At 38.6% G+C, this 13,449-nt stretch overlaps 1 protein-coding gene across 1 annotated transcript in view; it reads right to left on the reverse strand.

The window, feature by feature from the left end:
• LRP5 (LDL receptor related protein 5) overlaps positions 1-13,449 on the reverse strand; it is a 119,748-nt gene that overhangs the window by 19,099 nt on the left and 87,200 nt on the right. The window contains exons 13-15 of the mRNA XM_089520842.1: positions 10,513-10,724; positions 8,804-8,994; positions 3,559-3,768 (exon numbers count right to left, since the gene is read on the reverse strand). Coding sequence (XP_089376968.1) covers positions 3,559-3,768; positions 8,804-8,994; positions 10,513-10,724 — 613 coding nt within the window. The remainder of the gene's footprint in view (positions 1-3,558; positions 3,769-8,803; positions 8,995-10,512; positions 10,725-13,449) is intronic.

A 13,449-nucleotide genomic window follows, 5' to 3' on the forward strand; every position in this document is an offset into this window, starting at 1 on the left:
CATGAGAATTTGTACAGGATACACAAATGTAGCAGTTAGGTAAGCCACCTGGGATCACATCCAGTCAGAAAGGTAGGGTATAAACCCAGCAAATAAATAATACTAAAATAACAAAGATTAAAGAAGATACCTAAAAGCAAGGGTGGTTAAATTGTGTTTCCTGAAGATGAATGCAGACCCTGAAACCCCTTTAAAGCTCCACTGTACCTCCAAATACTGTCAAAAATGTTGGGCCAAAAAGCACCCTGAAAGAATACAGTTCTGTTTCTAAAGAACTCCAAGACTGGAAGATTTCACCCTTTCCCTCATTTTCCACCACACACCCCTTACTATCCCACCCAAAAATGGAGGTGCTGGTGACTTCTGAATTAGGAAAACAGCTGATTTCTAGGCCAATGTCATCTACCAAGTGGGGCAAAATATGCCCCGTGCTCCCACTGCAATTATCAATCCCTAACATTAGAAATTAGAGCTGTTTCTTATGTGTGCCTGCATGCGTGCGTGCATGCATGCACATGTGTGCACATGCAGGTATATATAGCTGTTTGTTTTATGGGATGGAGCAAAGGTATTCATTTGTTTCTGTACATTATAGGAGCTATTCCACCTGGCTGAACCAGAAGGAGACATGGAATAGTAGGGCCATTTAGTCAGCTCAGATGACAAGACTAGGGAGTTTATCGCATGTAATTTTTCTTCTTTCTTTTTCACCTCCTGGTCCTTCTGTTTCATGTTTTTTACATTCTATACTTGTAGGGTACTTGTTTTAAATCTGTTCATAGCAAAGTGTTCTACAAATTATATACAATTAAATGAATAATGTAGTATTAGTATGAATTTGATGTAAGAACATGCTGTCTGCCAAATGTTGTTGCTGAAATTCCCCTCAGCCCTAGTCAGCATTGCCAGTGATGAAAAATGATGGGAGCTGCACTCCAACAACATCTGGAGGTGTTTGGGTTACCTAGCCCTGCTCTCCAGGAAGAGAGCTTAACAAAAGCAATAACTGCAATAAGCAATACAAGAAATGAATTTGCAATGTGCTCCAGAATCATACACATAAGAACAAATCTGAATAAATTCAGGGGACTATCATTCAAATAAATATGCATTGGATTTAAGCAGAAAGGCTGCAGGCTCCTAAAAATGTTATTGGCTCACATCCTTTCTTGGACTTGGCCCAATGTTACCTATGATCAAAAGGCAGGTGCATTCATGGATACCAGCACGTGTGGGGAATTTTACTGAATGGGAAAACACACAGCTAATAAAATAGTTATATTTTTGCTTTCCACCTGCTCATTCAGGTATAAATGAAGTCTGGAACACTCTGTATTTCACTCTACTTTTGCTCTGGTCTTTGCATTTAAATAGCCAACATTCTGCATACAGGTTTTTGATACCACTGCATACAGGAAAAAGAAAATGACAGTGAAAAAGATACAGGCAAAAAGATGGAGGGAAAATTAGCCTTGCTTGCTTGAGAATTAAACTACCCAATGAAACTACTATGCTATTAGATTTAGTTGTCTGCTGGGCTTGGAAACGTTACTTAAAATATCAACATATTACTTGCTGCACTATTAATTTCACAAGCAACATGTTACTCATAAAGTTTGTACCCAGCCAACCAGGCCCCCAAAAGTACTCACTTAACCCTAAATCCACCAATGAATCTGTTGCATTTGCTGTCCTGGCAGGGAATAAACTTTTCTAAACTAAACAATCTGCTGAAAACAAGGTGCACAGTTAATCTGTATGCCTTATTTACACTCATGTTAGCACTTCCAGGAGACATCCTAGATCAGTGGTCACCAAACTGTGCCATTTAAGAGATTGTGGACTTCAGCTCCCAGAAGCTTCAGCTATGTTGGCCAATAGTCTGGGAGCTGAAGTCCAAAATCCCTTAAAGAGCACTGTTTAGGGACCACTGTCCTACAGCATCACTAACTTTTCAGAGCAAGAGAAAAAGTGTGTAATCCATGTAGTTTTTACTATGACTAAAGAACAAGAAAAGGCTACTGATGACAGTGAAGATTGGTTTGGTGGTGATCAGGGCACAGTTCCCAATTGGGTCTTAGAGAGGTAATTTGACCCCTGACCCAGAAGAGGCTGCCCAGTGTGTCCACTCTTGTTTATTTATATTTATTTAGTATAGTTTAAGGAAGTTGTAGGGTCATTTCTTTAAAACAGGAATGTATCAATTTTAGGAAAAAGCCAAATTCTGAAGCAAACCAGTCCCATCTGAGAGATTTGGGAACAATTCTGAAAGAAGATGATTATGGTACAGTCTATGAACTGAAATAGGCTTGCCCCAAAGCTTTGGGCCCACTTTGAAGGGTGATTTTTCACTTCTCTTTAAGCTTCATTTGATACATTTTAAAACATCTCTTAAATCCTCCATAAATGGAAAATGCTAGATGTTCTATAGTTTTGTGACTCACACCTCTAATTTCCAATTAGTGAAATATTTTCATAGGGCTTTTCAACTCCAGGTTTTTTTTTTTGGGAAGGAATGAAAAGCAATGTATCAGAAGCTGTTCAGTGTTCACATTCGCTTAGAACAGGAGCAAAGAGCTTGTAGTTGTTGGTGCATTTTGCTTGTACAATCTTTTCTTACCCCAGTCAACCCTTTCCTAAAATCCTACCCCCTGTATGCGTTTTAAATATATTAAACTGTTCTTTTATTCTTACTGTATTTTCTTCTCTCTTGAGTCCAAATAACAAATAAAGCCCATAGGTCCTTGGTCTACTCCATTATAGTCCTAGTAGCATATCTTTAATATCATCATTATTTGTATGTCTAGGGTTTAAAATACTTGAGGAAGGTTGTTGATTACAGGCTGACTTGAAAGTCTCCCATTCACAGGGTTGCCATTAGTCAAAGTTGACATGATGGCAATTAACAACAACAAATGTGTCCATGACAGGATGTACACAGTATTTGTCAGAATTTGAATTCTTTGCTGGATGTGGGATGATGGGATTTAGAGTGCAACAACACTTGGAAGGGCACGTATTCTGGTTTGCTGCATTTAGTGCTTCTAAAATAAGGGAAGCTGGCAAAGATTCTCACACTTAGGTTGTCTATCAAATGTAGCCTGTAAATGGCAATCTGCGTAATGCTTCATGCTGCACTGTTTTCATTCACTGCTGGCAGCTTATGAAATTATAACAAAAGTTTCAATAGCTCACTGGTGAAACCCAGCTAAGATCCGATTAATACATTTCCTTTAACTGTATCAAGTTCTGACCCACTCTACTAATTTCTGGTCTAAAGCATTATCAAGCTACAGTATGTTTATTCAGGTTACAACTAGATAATATTTGTCTAACAACAGTTTTCATGATTTCATTATCTGTGAGAACACATATTAAAAAGTGAAAATGTTACATATTAACATACATCAACAACATTTGTTTGAAATTTTGTACCACTGGAGGTGGCTTCACAAACTTCTCAGCTGTCTGAGAAGGAAGATTCCTACACAAATCCTGCCACAAAATGTGAAGCGACTAAACACTGGAGAACAGCAAGCAGTATGGTAATAAACTTACAGAATTCCACCATATCAATGTCTTCAACTGCATGGATGCCTGTCAGATGAACAATTCGACCTTGTATTCTGGCTCTCTTGTATCCATTACTTTTCTCAACTCTTTCTATCATCTGCTGCTGGCGATCAATCCAATATAGGTGATTTCCTAACACTGTCAAACCCATTGGCTGAAGTATGTTGGAATCTTGTAGGGTCACACGGTTAGCTCCTGAAAGTAAAATGCAACCTTAGTGATTACATCTGTTCTTCTTTAAAACTGTTCTGTACTTACATACTTCAATTAACAATTCTTGTTGTATTTTAAACATTGGAAATGGGTGGTATTGGTGAAGACTGGGAGAAACACACATATATTCAATTGTCACATTACAGTAGTATGTGTGCAGTAAGCAACGCAAAAAAGCTTGAACTGTGAAAGAATGGGATATTCTTCAATGTGAATTCCACTCTAGTCTTGTATGCCTGCTTACAACAGTGGCTGCCTCTAGAATCCTTTAATGAGCATGTGTGAATAGCAGCCTCACCAGATAATTCCACCATGATTTTAAAAGCATAGATCTATGAGTATGGCCACCAAAATGGAAATCATAATATGCTGGTGGTGAAAAAGTCCTGTTTGGATGCATATTGGATGGCTTTTTCAAGTAACTTGTAGAAGATTCAAAATGTTTTTGCTTAAATATACAAGGATTACCTGGCCTGGGTTTTTTTTCCATCTCACATGTGCATATTGTTAGTTCTGAATAAAAACAAATTCAACTATTTCTCTGTGCGTGTGGTATAGGAGCCTATGCTTATTTTTTCCATGTTAGTTCTATCTCTGGTACTAAATTTTCTTTTAAAGTAGTAATGTTCGGGTACATCTGTAGTTTTTTAAAATGTCCACTGAGCCAAGTCAGCCTACTGAGTGTTGTATGTACAGTATCACAGAAATATGGAAATTTCTGCACAATCTAAAAAACAAGGACAAGATTGCATACATGATAGCCTATTAAAGGAACAGTGAAAAATTAACTGTAATCATTCTATGCAGCAGGAGAGGAAGATAAAGCAGTCCTTGTAACCCTTCATAGTAGAAGTACAGTATGGATGTAATGGAAGAAAAGGAGAAGGGGGGAATGGAGAACAATGCCATAAAGGTCTCAGAAGCATAATATTCAGGAATAAAGGTGTAAACATATTCTTTTACTTTGCCTGGATCCTCAGAAATCTTTTGAACTCTGTTAAAAAACACCTGGATGAACTATACATAAGAAAAAGTAACTATCTTTCATCATTTCCAGTCATGCTAGAATATGTATGCATACACACTCCATTTGTGAGCAGCAAGCAGCCTATTTTCAACAAATTTAAATCACACTTATTTTTAATTAGTTTAAATTAAATTAAATCTTTCAAATGATCCTGCAAACCTTTTGGCATGAGCATCTGGCTAATTTAAATAGGTTGCTCCCTGCATACAGCATTATGCTATGTGGATACTACTGCTTTTAAAAGCTTGCTAGTCTAAGCATTACAGCTCCATATATAAAGTGCCTCATCTGCATGCTAGAAATATGGAGCCCAAAGGGGAAGTTGGGAGCTCCACAGGCATCAGCTGGTACTGAGAAATAAAAAACTGACAATATTCTGCATAACTGGTGGAAGCAGATGTGTGGAAAATTGTAACAATACTCCCTGATCAATGTAGAATTTGACATCCCTGCCACTGAGATGATAAACTTCTGTCATTTGTGCATGTACTTTTATGGAAACGCATGTAAAGGGGTGACGCTGATTTCCAACAGTGCTGTAGTTCCATAAATTTGGGTAAGTAGACATGAATTGCAGTAATAGATTTTGAAGTAAAATAAGCAGATTCTTAAGTATAAATGGCATCATATGAACATGTAATGCATACGTAGTGCCATGGAAAGATCAGGAAAATAGCTTCTCTGGACTGGACCAGAGGCTTATCTAGACGTGCATTCTGTTCCCACCTTGGCCAACCAATTGCCAGAAGCAAGACATCAGGGCAATGTTACCTTTCTGGCTGCCAGAAACTAGAGTTCAGATGATTACCAGCTCTGACACTGAGTGGTGACATATAGTGATCATGACCAATAACCACTGGTGGCCTCATTCTCCAACCGTCATTAAACATTTGATTGCTATTCCCCCTCTCTCTGTTGATATTGAAATTATGATTTATTTACTGTTGCCCAAGAATAGATGGCAAAAAAGCAGAATGTGTATTTGTCTAGCTCTTAATTTTGCCAGTACACTTGTTTTGCCCTTTGCACAGCATATTAAAGAGTCAAATTCTAACTTAACCATTCCTGACTCTATGTACAAAAGAGCTGGGCCAAAGGATTCACAAGAGATTTTTTTTTTTTTGGGAGGGGGTGGAGAAAAGGTCAAAGCCCCCTTGAGATTGTTTTAATTTTTACAGCAATGCTGACATTCAGTGATTAATCTTCCATCTTAAATAGATAAATAAATAAAACAAGGCAACAGAGGGCACTGCCTCCTGCACCATTTCTCAGTGTAGAAGGAAAAAACACACATTGCTACTGCTTCATTACATGGCAAAGTTCTCACTGGGCAGTTCTGCATCAAATGAAAATGATATCAAAAGGGCACTTTGACTGTTTGAAGGCAACAGCTTTTTCCCCCTTTTCTTGGGATCTAAAAAGAACGGGACCCATTACAATCTCATATTAAATAACAGTAAGCCTCCCTCCCCAAAGAAAATTAGCAATTCCTCCTCTCTCAAAAGCTGCCCCAAAGAGCTCCTTTGGGGACACTAACTGCCTTAGAGAAGCATGGGAGGGAGAAACTAATTTGGCCCTGCCCGATAAACTATATTTGTTTCCACAGTGCATTATTTATTCATATCACACTTAATACTTCCATGTTGATTATCTCTGATACCGCTGTGAGAACACTGCATATCAAATCAATAGCTTCTATTCTGATTTTTTGTTTTAATAGTCACAGAACAGAATTAAACTGTGGATACACAGTACACAAAATGCTAATAAGCAAGCAATTCAGCTAATTTACTGACTAAAATTGCTTGAGTTCAGCCAGGCATGCAAACAGTGCTTTTTCTTCTTACTGCTGCTATTAAATTGATTCAGAAGAATACAGTATACAAAGGCTTGTGTTTTACACCTCAGCGCAAAAGGAGAACTGAATGGCATACAAATTACATTCAAAGGGAGAAACATCTGAACGCAAGGAATTTTCAAGAAAGCATCTTGCTATTTCTCTGGCATTTCCTAGTATTACTTGTCTGTAGATAAGACATTTAAATCACACTGACTGGCAAGAGTTGCTTTAGTTTAGTTTTGTACTAGGCATGAGTTCTTAGGATTTATAGCAGTGTGTTGTTGTTTTTAAATTTTGAAAGCAATTTGCCATATGACAAGGAGATCTGCTATTCAAGAACCTTGTGCCCAAAACCATCACAAGCATTCCACAAATATTACTTATTACAACACAAGAGGCAGAATTACGTAGAGAAGAAAGAGACAGGATGGAATCTTGCTAGTTGTGGCCAGGGTTGGTATTTTTCAGTTCCACAAACAAGATGGAATCTGGTGGGTCAGGGTAGATCCAGAGTAGTAGCTAGAATGGATATCAGCAGAAGGTGGCATAATCTAGGATTTACTGGACCCCCTCCCCCCCCACTACCTAGGCTACACTATATAGTTTTACTGTTCAGCTCACCTCCATATCCTGACTGGCAGATGTAGTAGAACAGGGGCAGGCAACCTGCGGCCCGCGGGCCGGATGCGGCCCGGCGAGGCCTTGGGATCGGCCCCAGCCCGGTCCTGCCACTGATTGCCGCCGGGGCCTTTGGGGGGCAAGTGTCTATAGAAGCCTCAGAAACATGCATTTATATTAACATTTAAAAAAAATTAGCAAATTTTTTCGCGTGTCCTCCATTTTTTTAAAAAAAGTGTCTTCCATTTGAAAATTTTGTCCTACATTTGTCCTGGTTTATTTATATATTTAATTTGTTTAAAAATATTTAATTATTTATTTTTTGGCTTCGGCCCCCCCAGTTGTCTGAGGGACAGCAACCCGGCCCCCGGCTCAAAAAGATTGCCTACCCCTGTACTAGAACAAAGCAAGAAGGCTTGGGCTACAGTCATACCTCTTTTAGAACTAGCTAAATACAGAAGATCCAAGCCATTTGCTTTTCATGGTTCAGAATAGACACCCTTGTATGTTTGTCAACATTGTTTTGTTTAGAACTTTTGACAACTAATCAAGATATAAAACTAAAAAGTATAGTCTATAATTCTGTCTTCTATGTTCACAACATGAAACGTTCTATTTGTAGTACAAGATTGTTAATTTATGTACAGAAGGGGAGCATTATGAGTAGCATTAAAATGAGCCCGGCCCAGTGAAATGAAAGGATCATAATATGTGATGCATATTGCCTAGCTGATAAACATTTAGAGTTCCCTTTTATCCTGATACCTTTCTTCTTTTAATTATATCAATAGGGCTTTGTTTTCTGTTTTTATATCTTAATCTTCTTCAAATACATTTTTTTTGCAGTAAATCAGGACTTCCAAGCAATATTATGTTTACAGCTGATTCAATATCCAAATAAGTATAAAATGTGTTAAGTTTCCACCCAGATTAGCTTTCACTTCAGCCTTATACTAATAAATTATGCCACTTTTTTGTGAGCACCAAAAGTCAGTTCCAAGCTACAACTTGGAAGCCCTTTTGAACCCTTTCAAAATATAATCTATTAATTTGTAAATTATGGATCAAAATAAGTTAAATAAAAATACAGGCACTAAAAAAGAACACTGATCATAAACAGTAACATGTTCTATCGTATCAGCCAAACCAAGCTGTTCAAAAACATGAGATCAACACACTATATCCCTGTAACTAAATGCAAATATGGAGAAGAGAAAGATGTCAAAAATTGTTGAGAAAAATGAGATGTGACTAGCACTAGCGTACTTTAGGGGAATATGCATCACCACTTTTCTCAGCATGAATTCAGAACTGCATTAAGCTTTTGTGAGTCGCTTTGGGCCCAAGTTGGGAGAAAGGCAGCATAGAAGCAAAACAAGACAAAACAAAATAATTATGATGACCAATAAATCTGCCACTGCCTAATTTTTGCAGCATGTTAGAAAATACAAGAATAGGAAATTCCGTTTTGCAAAAAAGGAAGACACTGATTTTCATTGAACTGTAGGTGATTTAAATGGAATAGAACATACCTGATAAATCACAGCTTTCGATTCGTTTGAGATCTGCATCCACCCAAAAAAGTTTCCCCAGCTTGTTGTCAATTACTAGGGCGACAGGCCGCAGCAAACCAGTAGTGAAAAGCACTTCTCGTTCTGTGCCATCCAAGGCTGCACGCTCAATCTTTGGGGCTCGTTCTTGCATATTGGTGAAATACATATATCTGATAAAGAGTATGAATAACGACTGGCTCAGTTAACAGGTCTTGTGGGACGAAGATACAAATCTACAACTGTACTCTCATTCTGGACCCTGACATTGATATTGCCAAGTATCACTTTAATGCTCAGCTTAGTTAGCTAATACTTTGCTGTTCCAGAGTTCTTTGGTGAACGAAAATCTCATTAATATTAAGAAAAAACGCCTTTGTTTGAGCCTTGGATTATGACTCTGGAGACCAGGGTTAAAATCCCAGCTCGGCCATTTAAACCCACTGGGTGACCTTGGGCAAGTCACACTCTCTCAGCCTCAGAGGATGGCAATGGCAAACCCCCTCTGAAGAAAGTTGCCAAGAAAACCCTGCAATAGGTTCACCTGAACCTAAATTGGAAATTACTTGTATGTTTGTTTGTTTGTTTTTGTTCTGTTTTTTAATTTTTGCATTGGATTTAATACTTTTTTAAGGAGGGGAGGGTACCAGGGATTTTATATGTTTTGTATTTTTAACTTTGTTAGCCACTCCGATTGTTCTCAGAGGGGCGGGATACAAATAAATATTATTATTATTATTATTATTATTATTATTATTATTACTTGAAGACACACAACAAACTAATTAAAACTGGCTGTTAGGAATAGGTTAGTTAGGGCATGTCCCTCCCCATTTCTTCTAGAACCTGAGACCATTTGCAGATATTCTGCGGGTCACAGAATATGCTTATAAAATAAGGTCTTTATAATTAATAGACATACTTTTTTAGGGACTAGGGCTTTATATAGCCCAGAAAATGGTCTGTAGGCTGCTATGTTCTAAAGCAGTGGTTCCCAGACTTTGGTCTTGAAGATATTTTGGAATAAAAGTTCCAGAATTCCTGACCACTGGCCAAACTGGCTAGGACTTCTGGGAAGTGAGGTACACAACACACGGAGAGTCAAATCCTGAGAACCATTAAGTAGCTTACATTGGTAGTCTTCCATCAAGACTGAAATTACATTTAGCTTTAGGATAAATGTAAATAGCCTAGAGGTGGGAGGCTGTCTATGGCCTGGAAAAGACAGGCCTTTGAGGCGCCCTCGTCACGTGCGAGGGTTGCCTGGTGGGCGGAGCACCCACACGCCTGGCAACCCTCGTATGTGATGAGGGCGCCGCAGCTGCGGGGGCACCCACCTGATGCGGCACGTAATGGTGATGTTGCAGCAGCGCTGCCTCCAAATGGGGCGGCGCAGCTGCGACATCACCACACCATCTCTGCTGCTTTGTGGCGTTGCAGCGTCGCTGAAAAAAGGAGCCGCTTCCGGGCGCTCCTTTTTTGCTCTGCAGCAACAACGCACAATTTGGTTGCTGCGGCGCTCCTGCGGAGTAAAGAGAGGCACCGGGGAGGTGCCTCTTTCTGGTGGTGTGTACCCTGCCTACGTGAACTACTTTGAGGTTCCCAAAGTAAAAAGCAGGGTAAAATTCAGACTGCATACAACATTCCATATACTCACTCCCATCAATGCTTGAAATAAAAAAGATGCTCACCCTCGCTCAGCATTTACTACTATTGCCCTTGGCTTGTCATGATCTCCTCGCAGCACAACCCCAATCTGCTCTCCATTAAGTCTGTGGACATTGACTGTATTTGTGGCTTCACAAGTCCAGTACAAAGTGTGGCTGAAAATATCAATACTCAAGTCATGTGGCTGCTTTTCTGGATTCTGGCTTTGGTTGGGAGTACCCATGACTGTGAATGGCTATAAGGAGAAGGGGGGAAAGTGACAAAATAAAATACTCATGAGAAAGTACACCACAGAAGATGGCAATGTACTATATAATCAAAACAAAATGAATGAGCCTTACCCTGTGGTAAGTCTAACAATTAAGACCTGAATCCCCTTGGTAATCCCAGAGAAGATCCATTGATTCAATAGAAGAGAAGTCAACTTTTATGGAAATTGCATTGATTCAATAGGTCCTACTCCAGTTCTGATCAGGTGAAGCTAGGTCTAGGGGTGTCACATGATTAAAGCCATATGACAAAAGATTTAGTGAGTTTGATCAGACTTACTCCCATCCCAGGTACATCCCAGGTAGCAACTTTAACTATTAATTTAGCAACAACTATAGTTACGAAGAAAAAAAGCACACTCCCTCCCCACATATGTGTTTTGGAGGCGGCAATGTCTTAGGCAAGGCATCCCCAGCTTTGAGAAAGAGAAAAAAGGATACCACTTTCTAAGATGAAGTTAACAACCAGAGGTTTTGTTTTTTGTTTTGGCAAGGTTCTTTATGTTGGGGGGCGGATACACTGCTGCAAAACACAGCAAATTATACCAAATGATGGAAAAGTCTAATGTGCATATAAACATATTCAAAACACATATGAGAAACATTTTGTTGTTCATTTCTTAATCATCAGCTTGTTTAGATTATTTAATTCATTTATCTATTCATACCTTGAAACATTTTGATGCAAGGAAACAAGCAATTTTCTAATTAAATAAGAAACCTATCCCATTCCTTGTCCTTTTAGGAAAAGAGCAGAAATGGGGGAAATGTAATACTTGTTGATGAATATTAACATTAAAGAAACACTAATTAACACAAGTATTTGGAATCTAAAGTACCAATAATCACCACACAATTAAACCTGCAAATTTGGACACCAAAATGTCCCAACGAGGTACTTCTTCAAAAGATGAAACTTCTTGGCCTATATTATGCAACAGTCCATGTCATAACAACCAGTTTCCAATGTAATTTGCACCTAGTAAGGGCCTCTAATGGGAAGTCATTTGGCAATTAACGCCTAGCAGGCATCCCTCAAAGAGCTGGCCAGACACCACAAGGCCCTCCTTTACTACAAACAATAATTCATTATCTGGCAAGAAAATACTATAGACAATTAATCACAGCAGTCCAGATGGCATTTGTTTTTTTAAAAAAATACTTTACTTGCTTATAGGATATAGAGCTCTTTGCAGCATATTCCTGGATCTATTGGGGGCAAGGGAGCATATTGGAAGCCTGCATTCAATGTCCAGATTAAAAAAAGATATGATGGTGCAACACTATTTAGCTCAGAACAAATTGAAGGAAAAGGTACAGGGAACGGCCTTACTGAACATCAACAGTTGCAGACATCGCAGGTTTAATAACTTGGAACCCTGGGAACAAAACACAGGATTGTGTGCTGTCTTTCTGTAATCTCTCCCAAGAACTTGGATACAGAGGTGGCAAACTCCAAACAAGGAACTCTCGTCTTACCATTGCTCATTGCCCATTCTGAACTATCATTACTTCAAGGCACTTTTCATATAGACAAATGCATTTGTATCTGGCTTGGGTAGGGGTGGGGTGGCACTGCATGTGTGCACCAACCTTTTTTGCGGTTCTCTCATTTTTTAAAAATTGACACTATATTTTGCTAGCAACACAGCACACATATATAGAAATATAATTTGGTTTGCAACAAGCAACAGTTCCCCTTTGTGTCCAAATACAGGAATCTGTTTTGGTTTCCATATTCCTGTATTTGAAATGTGGAAGCTGCATTGTGTTGCAAACTGCATATACAGTCAGCCCTTCTTATACACGGATTTTTTATACATGGGTTCAAGAATCCACAGTTTGAAAAATGTTTAAAAAAGTATAAATTTCAAATATCAAATCTTGATTTTCCATTTTTTATAAGGGATACCATTTTGCTATGTCATTATATTTAATGGGACTTGAGCATACATGGATTTTGTTATTCTCGGGGGATCTTGGAACCAAACCCCAACGTATGACAAGGGTCCACTGTAGAAACTTTTCATTGCCTCCACTTGTACACAAAAGGGAGAAGTGAGTCTAGGCTCCTTGTTGAAATGACAAACCGTAAATCTGAGTGAGGCTTAGACTGACACTCATAATATAACAGGACCACCAAACTATAATGCAGGATTTCCTACACACTTAGGAGATCTTTATGATAGAGAAAAGAATACATTTAGCCTCCACACCTGATACCAAACAAAATGATGGGGAATTTACAAGCTTTCAAACTTACAGAATATAAGTAGCAACTGAGATGTGGAGGCAGAGCAGTCAAGCAATCTGTGAAGGACTATCAATTAAGTATACAACTAAAATCAATTTAGATACAGAATGTTAGGATTTCAGTTCAAAACAAAACTAATAATGAAAATGGAGGACACAGGGAGAGAAGAAATTGGGCTGCTCAAAGTTCTACAGCTGTGGTATGCTATATATGCTTTGAGTTTTAAAAACTCTCCTGAACTCTACAAGGGTATTTTAGAATGTGAAAAGGCATCTTTCTTTTTTCTGCTCTCTAGAACAATGTGGCACTCCACTATAAAAAGGTCTGGTTTGAGACCACCAGCCTCTATCACATCAGGAGAAGACAGAACTTGGAAAGTTACATTTTGAAAGTAATTTATAGCCATTATGGTGTTTGAAAAAGTAACAACTTGTTGT

The sequence above is a fragment of the Sceloporus occidentalis genome, unplaced genomic scaffold (genome assembly GCF_023333645.1).
Source record: "Sceloporus occidentalis isolate IW3139 unplaced genomic scaffold, rSceOcc1.0.p SCAF_4, whole genome shotgun sequence".
Classification (NCBI taxonomy): Eukaryota; Metazoa; Chordata; class Lepidosauria; order Squamata; family Phrynosomatidae; genus Sceloporus; species Sceloporus occidentalis.